This window comes from Lutra lutra, chromosome X (assembly GCF_902655055.1).
Source record: "Lutra lutra chromosome X, mLutLut1.2, whole genome shotgun sequence".
In the NCBI taxonomy this organism is placed as follows: domain Eukaryota; kingdom Metazoa; phylum Chordata; class Mammalia; order Carnivora; family Mustelidae; genus Lutra; species Lutra lutra.
Window position 1 is genome coordinate 69,155 of NC_062296.1, and position 14,092 is coordinate 83,246.

General features: G+C 35.9%; 1 protein-coding gene across 2 annotated transcripts in view; it reads right to left on the reverse strand.

Annotated features, from left to right (window-relative positions):
• The window catches only part of VAMP7 (vesicle associated membrane protein 7), a 50,805-nt gene that overhangs the window by 19,515 nt on the left and 17,198 nt on the right, over positions 1-14,092 (reverse strand). For both annotated transcript variants that reach the window (XM_047716245.1, XM_047716243.1), the window contains 2 exons: positions 13,807-13,944; positions 11,088-11,178 (listed from right to left, as the gene is read on the reverse strand). In XM_047716245.1, coding sequence (XP_047572201.1) covers positions 11,088-11,178; positions 13,807-13,944 — 229 coding nt within the window. The remainder of the gene's footprint in view (positions 1-11,087; positions 11,179-13,806; positions 13,945-14,092) is intronic.

Genomic DNA, 14,092 nt, shown 5'->3' on the forward strand with positions numbered 1-14,092 from the left:
ACCAAACTTTCAAAGAAGAAATAATACCTATTTTCCTGAAGCTGTTTCAAAAAACTGAAGCAGAAGGAAACCTCCAGACTCTTTTTATGAAGCCAGCATTACCCTGATCCCCGAATCAGGCAAAGACCCCATCAAAAAGGAGAATTTCAGACCAATATTATATTTCAGACCTGATGAATATGGATGCTAAGATTCTCAACAAGATCCTAACTAATAGGATCCAACAGGGTATTCAAAAGATTATCCACCATGACTAGGTGGGATTTATCCCTGGGTTGCAAGGGTAGTTCAACATTTGCAAATCAATCAATGTGATAGAACAAATCAATAAGAGAAGGGAGAAGAACCACATGGTCCTCTCAATTGATGCAGAAAATGCATTTGACAAGATACAGCATCCGTTCCTGATTAAAATGATTCAAAGTATAGGGATAGAGGGAACATTCCTCAACTTCATAAAATCTATCTATGAAAAACCCACAGCGAATATCATCCTCAATGGGGAAAAGCTGACAGCCTTCCCTTTGAGATCAGGAACACAACAAGGATGCCCACTCTCACCACACTGTTCAACATGGTGTTAGAAGTCCTAGCAACAGCAATCAGACAACAAAGAGAAATAAAAAGTATTCAGATTTGCAGTGAAGATGTCAAACTCTCTCTCTTCACAGATGACATGATACTTTATATGGAAAACCCAAAAGACTCCACCCCCAAACTACTAGAACTCATACAGCAATTCAGTAATGTGGCAGGATACAAAATCAGAGAACATAAAGAACCAAGGAGATATGTCAACACCATAAGGTAACAATCATTCTCCAATAACAAATCAAAAGGGTGAAACTTTGCAATCTAGCTAATAAAGAATTCAAAATATCTGTTCTGAAAAACTTAAGCTGCCAAAGAAACACAGAGAAAAACAATCAACAAAATCAGGAAAGCACTACATGAACAAAATCCGAAATGTAACAGAGAGAAGTCATAACAAAGAATCAAATTCTGGAGGTGAAGAATGAATGAGATGAAAAATTCAATAGAAAACATCTACTTCAAAGTAATCTAAATGGAAGACATAAGTGAGCTAGAGGATAGGAACTTTGAGACAACCCAGGGGACAGCAAAGAGAAAATAATGAAAAATAATCCAAAAAGCCTGTAAGATCAATGGGACTCCATCAAACATACAAATATTAGAATAACTGGGGTTCCAGGAGTAAATAAGAGGGGCAACAAGACAGAAAGCTTATTTAAAGAAATAATAGTGGAAAACTTTCCAAATCTGGAGAGAGACCTGGACATCTAAGTTCATTATGGTAAGAGATCACCCTATTATCTCAATGCAAAAAGACCTTCTTAAGATACATCATAATAAAACTGTCAAAAATCAAAGATAAAGACAGACTCTTAAAAGCAGCCAGAGGAAAAATAAAACTATAACCTACAAAGATATTCCTATTACGCTATGAATGGATTTTGCAGCAGAGACCCTAAAGGCCAGAAACAAATGTGGAATAATATATCCAAAGTGTTGAAAGAAAAAACTGCCAGCCAAGAATAGTCTATATGACAAAGTTATCCTTAAACATGAAGGAGAAATAAGGTATTCTCAGACAAATCAAAGCTAAGAGAGTTCATTACCACTAGACTTGCCATGCAAGAAATTCTAAAAGGAAAAGACACTAGTGACATGAAAACACAGAAAAGTATATAATACACTGGTAAAGATTAAATGTACAGACATAGAAAACTAATTCTGTAATAAGATGGTGTGTTAAACACTTAGATACAGTATAAAGGTTAAAAGAAAAGAATATTAGAAATATCTATAACTACTATAATTTTTTAACAAAAACACAGTAGAAAAAGGCAAATTGTGACACCAGGAGTATAAAAGGGGAGTAAATATGTGGAGTTTTTCTATGAAAAGTTGCTATCACCTTAAAGTTGACTATTTTATCTATAAGATGGTTAATGCAAGCCCCATGGTAACTGCAAAGCAAAAACCTGGAGTAGATTCACAACAGATACTGAAATAGGAAAGGGAACACACAATCCCAAAATATCACCAATTTTAAAAAGTGGGCAGACATTTGAGACAATAGAAATAGACATAGAGGGTATCATGCTAAGTGAAGTAAGTAAGGATAAATACCATATGGTTTCACTTATACGTGGAATCTAAGAAACAAAACAAACAAAAACAGAAACATGCATAAATAATGAGAACTGGTGGTTGTGAGAGGGGAGGAGGTCAGGGGATAGGTGAAATAAGTGAAGTGGATTAAGAGGGCCAAACTTCCAGTTATAAAATAAATAAGTAACAGGGATGAAAAGTATAACACAGGGAATATAGTTAATAATATCATAATAAGTTTCTATGGTGAGAGATGGAACTACACTTATTGTGGTGAGCATTTCTTAATGTATATAATTGTCACATCACTATGTTGTACATCTGAAACTAATATAATATGGTGTGTCAACTACATCTCAATTAAAACTTATTAACATTTTCTGGGATACACAGATATATATATATATATATATTCTGGGGAAAATAATAAATAAAAGGAAAAAAATAAAAAGGCAGAAATGGAAGGAAAAAGGAACAACGAAATAACAAAACATCTAGAAAGCAATGAATAAAATGGAATTAGTAAAAATTACTCTAACTGTAATAAGTTCACCAATCAAAAGGCAAAGAGTGACTGGATGGATTAAAAATAAAAAAGACCCAACAATATGCTACTTACATGAGACTCAATGCAGATTTAAGTACACACATAGGCTTAAAGTGAAGGTATGGAAAAAGATATTCCATTCATGTGGAAACCAAAAGAAAGTGGGGATAAAATAAGAAGGTACACCAAAGATGCTTAAAAAAAAGATAAATACAGTCATTATATAATATTAAAATGGTCAATTCACTAAGAAGATACAACAATTTTAAATACATATGCACACAGGGGTGTGCGTGGCTCAGTTGGTTAAGTGTCTGTCCAACTCTTGATTTCAGCTCAGTTCATGATCTCAGGATTATGGTATTGAGCCCCACATCGGGCTCTGTGCTCATCAGGGAGTCTGCTTGGGACTCTCTCTCTCCCTCTCTCTCTGCCCCTCCCCCCACTCTCACACTCTCTTTCTCTCTAAAATAAAAATAAATCTTCAAAAAAATAAATATATATGCACACAATATTAGGGTTAGATACTTAGGTATTAAGATACCTAAGTATCTGTGGTGCCTGGGTGGCTCAGTGGATTAAGCCACTGCCTTCAGCTCAGGTCATGATCTCGGGGTCCTGGGATCAAGCCCCGTATCTGCCTCAGCATCCCTGCTGAGCAGAGAGCCTGCTTCCCCCTCTCTCTCTGCCTGACTCTCTGCCTACTTGTGATCTCTCTGTCAAGTGAATAAATAAAATCTTAAAAAAAAAAACCAAAACCTAAGTATCTTAATACTAGCAGATCTGAAGGAAGATAATAATACAATAATAGCAGGTGACTTCAATACACCTCTTTCTAGCAATGGCTAACATCCAGACAGAAATCAACAAGGAAACATGACTAAAACCATACAAGTGGTCATAACAGGCATACACATAACATTCCATCCAACAATAGCAGAATACACATTCTTCTCAAGTGCAGAAGGAACATTCTCCAGGATACGTCAGATGATAGGACACAAAACAAGTATTAACAATTTTATGAAGAAAATCATACCAAGTTTCTTTTCCAACCACAGTAGTAGGATACTAGAAATCAAAATGCAGAAAGCTGGAAAATCTACAAATATGTGGAAACTAAATAACACACTCCTGAACAACCAATGGATTAAAGAAAAAAATCAAAAGGAACCAGAAACAAAAGAAAAAAACTAAGCCCAAAGTTAGTGGAAGGAAGGAAATAAACAAAGACTAAAGTGGAAATTAATGAAATAGAAACCAGAAAAATAGAAAAGATCAACAAAACTGATGGATGGGGTTTTTTTTGAACCAACAAAATTGACAAACCTCTAGCTAGACTAAGGGGAAAAAGAAGGTTCACATAAAATCAGAAATAGGAGACATTACAACTGATACTACAGAAGTACACAGGATCATAAGAGACTCTTATGAATAATTATATGACAACAAACTGGATAAAGAAGAAATGGACATAATCCTAGAAACATAAAACCTACCAAGACAGAATCAGGAAGAAATAGAAATTCTGAACTTTTCCAAAAATGGGTAAGGAGACTGAATCTGTAACCAAAAACCTCCTAACAAAGAAAAACCTAAAACCAGATGGCTTCATTGGTGAATTATACCAAACAATTAAAGCAAAATTAATGCCAAACCTTCCCAAACCCTTCCAAAAAAACCAAACAGGAAATACTTCCAAACTCATTTTATAAGGCCAGCATTACCCTGACACCAAATCCAGACAGGAACACAAGAAAACCATAGACCAATATCCCTGATGAACACAGATGCAAAAATTCTCAAAAAATTATTAGTAAATTAAATTCAACACCACATAAAAATGATCATATACCATGACCAAGTGGAATTTATTCCTGGCATATAATGGTTCAACATATACAACTCAATACATGTGATACACCACATTAATATAATAAAAGATAAAAACTTACATGATACACATTAATATAATAAAAGATAAAAACTTATCAAATCAACCGAGGCAGAAAAAACATTTTACAAAACGTATCATTTCACAATAAAAACCTTCAATAAATTGAGTATAGAAGGACATATTTCAGCATAATAAAGGTCACATATGACAAACCCAAAGGTAACATCATATTCAATGGTAAAATATTAAAAGTTTTTCCTCTAAGATCAGGAACAAGACAAAGGTGTCCACTCTCACCACTGTTATTCATAAAGTACTGGAAGTCCTATGTAGAGCCATCCGGCAAGACAATTAAATAAAAGGCATCAAGATAGGGGCGCATGGGTGGCTCAGTTGTTAAGCATCTGCCTTCAGCTTAGGTCATGATCCCAGGGTCCTGAGATCAAGACTTGCATCAGGCTCCCTACTCAGTAGGAAGCCTGCTTCTCCCTCTCCCACTCCACATGCTTATTTTCCCTCTCTCACTGTGTCTCTCTGACAAATAAATAAAATCTTTAAAAAAAAAAAGGCATCACAATAGAAAAGGAAAACTAAAACTGGCATCATTTGCAGATATGATAGTATATACAGAAAATCCTAGACTCAACCATAAAATTGTTGAACTCATCAACAAAGGTAATGAAGTTGTAGGACATAAAATCAACATATAGAAATCAGCTAAATTTCTATATACTAACAATAAAAATATCCAAAAAAGTAATAATGAAAACTATCCCAATCATAATACCATCAAAAGTAACAAAATACTTATGAATAAATTTAACCAAGGTAAAAGATCTCTGCAAGGAAGACTTCAAGACATTGATGGAAGAAATTAAAGACACAACAAATATAAATATCCCATATTCATGAATCAGAAGAAGTAATATTGTTAAAATGGCCATACTACCCAAATCCATCTACAGATTCAATGCACTGTCTTTCAAAATTCCAATGGCATTTTCACAGAAATAGAAAAAACAATCCTAAAATTTCTATGAAACCACAGAAGACCCCAAACTGATAAAGCAATTCTGAGAAAGAACAAAGCCAGAGGAATCACAGTTCCTGATTTCAAACTATACTATAAAGCTGTAGTAATTAAAACAGTATGGTACTGGCCTAAATAAACAGACACATGAACCAGTGCAACAGAACAGAGATCGCAGAAACAAACTCCCACATATACCATTGACTAAGATGTCACAAGAGAGCCAAGAATACTCACTAGGGAAAAGACAGTCTCTTCAACAAATAGTGCTGGGAAAACTGGATACCACATGCAGAAAACTAAAATTGGATTCCTTAGAACACCTCCCAAAAAACAACTTGAAATGGATTAAAGACTTAAATTCCAAGACTAAAACTATTAAATTCCTAGAAGAAAACACACAGAAGAAGGTTTTTGACACTCGTCTTCAAGCAAAACTCAACAAGTGGAACTACATCAAACTAAAAAGCTTCTGGCCAGCAAAATAAACAATCAACAAAATGAAAAGGTAATCTACAGAATGGAAGAAAATATTTATAAACCATATACTAGATAAGGGGTTAATATCTAAAATAAGGAATCCATACAACTCAGTTAACAAAAAAAACACACACACACACGATTAAAAATGGGCAAAGAAACTGAATAGACACTTTTCCAAAGAAGATATCCGGATGGCCAACAGACACATGAAAAGATGCTCAACATCACTAATCTTCAGGGACAGGCAAATCAAAGCCACAATGAGATACTGTGGATATCACACCTGTTTGAATAGCTATCATCAAGAAGACAAGAAATCACAAGTGTTGGTGAGGATGTGGAGAGAAGGAAACCCTTATGCACTGTTGGTGGGAATATAAATTGGTTCAGCCACTATGGAAAATAGTATAAAGGTTCCTCAAAAAATTAAAAATACAGGGTGTCTGGGTAGCTCCGTTGGTGAAGTGGCTGCTTTCCGCTCAGATCATGATCCCAGGGTCCTGGGATTGAGCCCCGCATCGGGTTCCCTGTTCAGCGGGGAGCCTGCTTCTCCCTCTCCCTCTGCTGCTCCCCCTGCTTGTGCGTGCCCTGTCAAATAAGTAAATAAAATGTTTTTTAAAAATTAAAATTACAACTACAATATGATCTAGCAATTCTACTTCTGGGTATATACCCTAAGGAAATGAAAACAGGATACTGAAAAGACATCTGCATGCCCATGCTTAATGTAGCATTGTTCACAATAGCCAAGATACAAAAGCAACCTAAGTGTCCATCAATGGATAAATGGCTAAAAAGATGAAGTATATATACATGCAACAGAATATTACTGAGTCACAAAAAAGAATGATACCCTGTCATTTGTGACAACACAGATGGATCCTGAGGGCACTATGCTTAGTGCTATAAGCCAGACAGAGAAAGACATGTATTATATATTACTTAAAAGTAACATAAGAATCTAAAACTGCCAAATTTGTAGCAACAGAGACCAGAATGGTGGTTACCAGTTGCTGGGAGATGGACAAACTGGGGAAGTGTTGTTAAAGGGTACAAAATTGCAACTAGAAGATGAATAAATTCTGGAGATCCAGTGTACAGCACCAATTATACTAAAAAATACTGTATTATATACTTCAATATGCTAATAGACTAGATCTTAAATGTTCTCACCACAAAAAAAGAAATGACAATTTATATGATATGATAGTGGTATTAGCTAAAAGCTAAAGTGGTAATCATATTGCAATATATAAATGTATCAACATGTTGTACACCTTAAACTCACATGTTTATGTAAATTGTATCTCAATAAATAAAAAAACAAGAACAAAGGGGGATTTATTAGCCAACAAGCAGAGTAAAGGGGTAGTCAGTAGATGAAAAATTACTGAGGAAAAAGTCAAGGGTAAGGTTCTATCCTTTTATTTATCTTGGGCCTAACCTACCCTAAAATAATCTTCCTAAAGGCAAGCCAAGGACGTATTCATCAAAGGTAGAGGATGAGGAACCTGATCAGCTATCAAGGGTGATCAGATGTCAAGGGTAGGGGATTAACTTAAGACTGGCTCAGGTAGACCTGGGACACAGCCCAAGAATCAGGCCTAGTCAAATAGAGGGTTCAGAGGAGATGGTCCAACACTTGGTCAAGCAGTCTTTGGCATGTAAGATCTGTATGCCAAAAGCTACAAAACATCATTGAAAAAAATCAAAGAAGACCTAAATAAATGAAAAAACATCTCATTCATGAATCAGAAGTTTAATATTATTGAACTTGGCAATATTTCCCAAACTGGTTGCACAACTCTGAATATATTAAAAATCACTGGATAGTATACTTCAAATAGGTGAATTGTATGGTCTATGACTTTATCTCAATAAAGTTATTTAAAAAATCAATCTGTTAAAAATCAAAGAGAGATGATTAGAAATGCTTTTGTTACATTTTAATTTGATTATCTCAGTAATTGTAAAAATAAATCATTTAAAAGAAGTTGACTTAGAAGTTTCATTTTCGGGGCGCCTGGGTGGCTCAGTGGGTTAAGCCGCTGCCTTCGGCTCAGGTCATGATCCCAGGTCCTGGGTTCAAGCCCCACATCGGGCTTTCTGCTCAGCAGGGAGCCTGCTTCCTCCTCTCTCTCTGCCTGCCTCTCTGCCTACTTGTGATTTCTCTCTGTCAAATAAAATCTTAAAAAAAAAAAAAAAAAAAAAAAAAAAAAAAAAAAAGAAGTTTCATTTTCTGGGAGCTTCATGCATTTGCAATAAAAATACAATAGTTGGCTGATTCACTTTTGGGTGAAATAAATAAATTTGGTAACAAAAACAGAAAAGAAATATTAGTTTATTCAGCTGATTCTCTAGTCTGCATCTAGACATACAATTAAAACTAAAACCAATGAGAGGAAATTACTTCAAATAGCTAAGAGACAAACATATCAAGAACTGCATGTTTCTCCCTTTTATGCTCAACATCACTGATTATTAGGGAAGTACAAATCAAAACTACAAAGAGATACCACCTCACACCAGTTAGAATGGCTAAAATTAACAACACAGGAAACAACATGTGTTGGAGAGGATGTGGAGAAAGGGGAACCCTCTTACACTGTTGGTGGGAATGCAAGTTGGTGCAGCCACTCTGGAAAACAGTGTGGAGGTTCCTCAAAAAGTTAAACATAGAACTACCTTATGATCCAGTAATTGTACTACTAGGTATTTACCAGAAGAATACAAAAATACGGATTTGACAGGAGACATGCTATAAACACCAATGTTTATAGCAGCATTATCTACTATAGCCAAACTATGGAAAGAGCCCAAATGTCCATCAACTGATGAATGGATGTAGAAGAGGGGGTATATGTATACACACACACACACACACACACACACACACACACACGTACACACACAATGGAATATTACTCAGCCATCAAAAAGAATGAAATGTTGCCATTTACAATGATGTGGTTACAGCTAGAGATTACAATGCTAAGCAAAATAAGTCAGAGAAGGGCAACTGCCATATGATTTCACTTGTATGTGAAATTTAAGAAACAAAACAAATGAACAAATGGAAAAAAAAAAAACAGAGATAAATGAAGAAACAGACTCTTAACTATAGAGAACTCAGTGATGGTTACCAGAGGGGAGGTTTGGTGGGAGACTGTTACATAGGTGGTGGGGATGAAGGAGGACACTTGTGGTGAGCACTGGGTGCAGTATGGAACTGCTGCATCACTCTACTGTACACCTGAAACTAGTATTACACTATATGTTAACTAACTGGAATGAAAATAAAAATTTTTAAAAAATGTTTCTCCCTTTTGATTATTAATCTCATTCCTGGGACTTAATCTCAAGAAAATAAGAAAAATAGGCACAAAATCATTTATAGCAGTACTGCTATTATAACACAAACCTCTAAATCAGTGCTACCTAACGAGTGTTTGCTAATGCTTCAACCAAGTCCCTAAGCACACAGTTCAGTCCAACTGACATATTCATAACAAGATGTTCTCAGTGAAGGAAGCACAGCACTGACTTACATGCGGGCGCAAGCTCTTTGGTTATAAAACAATATGCAGAGTAACATTGCTCTTAAGAACTGAAGTGTCCAAAATAAGGACGATTCTAACCTATAATATAACCCAATGAAATACTGTATGAGCAAAAAGTAGATTAATGAGCGCTAACAATAATTCAGCTCTTAGTATGTGCTAGGCACTGTACAAGATGCTTTACATATTATCTCCTTTATCCTGGTGACCTTGGGTTCTACCATCTTCTTTTTGCAGATTAGGAAACAAAGCTCAAAGAAGTTAGAGAATTGACCAAGGACTACCAGCAGGCTGGAAGTGAAATCAGGACTCAAACTCAGGCAAATATGACTCCAAATCTTGGTCACTGTATTATATTGCCTCAACAAAACTGAATATAAGCTATTATTTTATATATGTGTGTGTATATGTGTGCGTGTGTGTGTGTGTGTGTGTGTGTATCTTAAAAGAAAAAATGGAAATGAATCTTTAGGATGCTGGGATCAAGAGTATTTTTTTCTTAAATATCTTTACAGCTTGTACCTATGCTAATAATAAATGTACCAGTGATTCAAATAGTAAATCCAAGATTATAAGTAAAATGACATTTATGAAATTTGACAATGTCTCAGTTAAATATCTTACAAAACAACAATATAATAATTTTCATTCAATTTTATACGAGTTATTGTCTGAGCTATTCCCCTTAGAAAGAGTGGTTCTCAAACTTCAATATGTATTCGAATCCTATGGAGGGCTTGTGAAAACACAGATTGCTGGGTCCCACTCACAGAGTTTCTGTTTCAATAGCTCTGGGGTGGGTCCCAAAAACTTGCATTTCTAATAGGTTACCAAGGGATGCTGATGCTGCTGGCCCAGGGACTACATTTTTGAGAACCAGTGTTTTTAAAAAACTAGCATCATCCTAAATCTAAATACAATTGCATAGTCAATTAAAAAATAAATGATACATTTCTCTGGATTATTTTAATGTGCTAAAGAGCTTGACAAAACATAGGCTGACACAATTTATATCATAGTTCATTATTTGAAGAGTACAAGAGTTTTTTTGGACCAATTCTTTCTCTCAATCAAATGCTACAAACTTTCTGAGGAAGTCAAAAAGCTATACTTTAAGTACCTACTGATAACATCAGCTATTTAAGTACCTCCAGCCAAAACTACTTTATTCTCAATTGCTGAACTGTTGTAAGAGTCTCGGAAATTATTCTTGGTAAGCCAACTAACAAATTAGAATGAAAAAACAGTCATAAGTACTAAGAAAAAAAACATGCATACAGGAGTCAGTATCATGGATAGGTAATATCCGTATCTTAGCTGACAGTTTTCAAAAGTAAGATTCAGGAAGTACTATTTCAGCCTTTCTTGAATAATGTGACCCCAATCAAGTAATCTATTATCATTTTTCCATGTGGACTATGCCATGAAACATACCTATGTTTCTGACCATGATTCCTTTCAGTTCATCCACTTGGGCTTGAGTCTCCACCACTTTGTCTATGCCCTTATTCTCAGAGTGATGCTTCTATAAGAAAACAAGATTTAACTTACCCAGACATTATTTACAATAGAAAAACAAAAAGAAGAGGAATGACAGTAAGGAATGCTATTAAATTATGCCTATACTGATACAAAAGATACATTCCATTTCACTTAAAAATTGTTATCAGGCCTAGGGAAAAATATAGGCAGCATAAAAAAATGTTACCATGTAAGTGTTATAGTATAAAAGTATCACCTTATTTTAAATAAAATAAATATATCAATACATATATATACTTGAGACTCTTGGGGCAGAAGTACAGGTTCATATAATCTGTGCTCAGACAAGAAAGGAGTAAAGACCATAGTTGGGGCAGGGAGAACAAGACAGGGAAAAGCACACTAAATTGTTCCCCACTTCTTGGGTATGATGAGGAGACGCTGCCCCACCTTCTGAGCATCTATTCTTCTATCTGTTGGGATCAGAGCAGGCATCCTATTTTCATTGGGTTCTAATAGGACCTAGAAATCTAAGACATTGCTAACAGTACATATTTTGAAACTATTATCCATAGGTATCCATCAAGTCCCTAATATATAATATTCTAGTCACCTCACCGTGCTAAATGCTTCAAAGAGAGAACATTATTTAATCGACCCAAAAACTCCATGATGAAGATGCTCTTATTATTATCTCCACTGTGGATGACAATCCTGGCACAAATTTATTCAGAGGGTCACACATACATATGGAGCCAATGATAATCTGGTTAAGCTGAGAGTTTTGCTGCCAGCTCACCCTTTACCTTTGACTATATATTGGTATATTTTTGGTTGGTGATGTTTTGTTTTGGTTTTTCTTTTAAAGATTTCATTTATTTATTTGAGAGAGAGAGAGTACACACATGAGTAAAAGGGAGGAGGAGAGGAAGAGGGAGAAGGAGACTCCCCACAGAGCAGGAAGCCTGATGCAGGGCTCAATCCCAGGACTCTAGGATCATGACCTGAGCTAAATGCAGACACTTAACCAACTCAGCCACCCAGGCGCCCTTTGGTTGGTGATGTTTTACAGTTTCACATATATGAATGTTTTCTAGTGAGAAGTATAAAACAAATGAACTGACTGAATAAAGACATAACTATTTAAAGGAACTTCATCCCCAGAAGAATGCATATTTAGAAGTATAACACTCAGGGCACCTGGGTGGCTCAGTCGTTTAAGCATCTGCCTTTGGCTCAAGTCATGATCCTGGTGTCCTGGGACTGAGTCCCACATGGGGCTCCCTGCTCAGCGGGGAGTCTCCTTCTCCCTCTGACCCTCCACTTCTCGTGCTCTCTCCCTCTCAAATAAATAAATAAAATCTTTAAAAAAAAGAAGTGTAACACTCAAAAAGTATTAAAAAGAACACATGAAGAAGTGAAAAGTAAAGCATTCAATTACAATAATTCTTTTTTTCTCATTCACAATACAATCATAGATAGAACATATGTCTCTTTGCACTCAAATAGTTTCATGGCTAAAAGGGAAGCATTTTTAAAGGTCTCAACGTCATTAGTCATCAGGGAAATGCAAATTAAAACCACAATGAGATATCACTACACACCCACTAGGATGACTAAAATTAAAAAGATAGACCATAGCAAGTGTTGGCAAGAATGCAGAAACACTAGAACTGCTGGTGGGAATATAAATGGCACAACCGATTTGGAAAAAAGTCTGATAATTTATTACAAATTGTGGTACATGCATACAAAACTACTTAGCAAAAAAGGGAACTACTGATTTACATAACATGAATGAGTGTCAAAAGTCTTACACAGAGCATGCAAGACGCAAAAGAGTATGTAATGCATACTCCCACTTATAGGAAATTCTAGAAAAGACAAAACTAATTCATAGTGACAGAAAAGAGACAGAGCAGTGGTTGCCTGGGGCAGAGTGACTGCAAAGGGACATCAGGAACTTTCAGGGTCATGGAGATGTATTTTGAAAAGGGTGGTATTTCACTGGTGTATACATATGCAGAACTTCACTGAGCTGACGGTTTGGTATTCATACAGATGAGCAGACTTTCAAATGACTAAGTTAAGCTGTTGAAAAATTACAGTTGCCTTGGGGTGCCAGGGTGGTTCAGTTGTTAGGCATCTGACTCTTGATTTCCAGCTCAGGTCTTGAACTCAGGGTTGTGAGACTGAGCCCTGCATTGAGCTCCATGCTGAGTGTGGAGCCTACTTGAGAGTCTCTCTCTGTCCCTCCCCCCATTCCCCCTTTCCTTCCCCTGCCACATACATACTCTCTCTCACTCAAAAAAAAAACCAAAAACAAAAAACAAAAAAAAAATAAATAAAAACTACAGGTGCCTCATGGGAGGACAGAAGGTTAATGTACCAGTTAAGAGGCCATTTGGCATACTGAATGGATTTATGCATTAGATGGGTAGCTAAAGTAGATGATCTTTAATGTCTTCCCCCATTCCTAGATACTTTGAACACTACATAGATAGTATCACTGATTATTTAAATTTTTTCTATCTGGGAAGTTTTATTATGTTGCCATTTAACAGCACAATCAGAAAAATATATTTGCAGGTCAGGGTCCCCTCTATTCAAAGTGCCTGGAGGTCATAAAGAAGGTATGAATCAAAATACTATATCCTGAAAAAGACCTTACCAACTGTGCAGCCAAGACACTTGAGAACTCGCTATTCATGGCATATGGGAGTGCTGTCTGAGCTCTTGAACCATATGTAGTCTGGAACCTCTTCTTTATCTCATTCAGAAAATTAAATGCTCGAGAACGTTCAAAATCCTGAAAAGAGACCAACACAGAGTTCAATCAGAAAGTAAACCAAGATGATATGATTAACAACAACCATAAGAATAGCTAACACTTACTGAGCAATGATTCCATGAGGAAGAACTAGCACTGACCTCATTTTACAATAAGAGAACAAAGG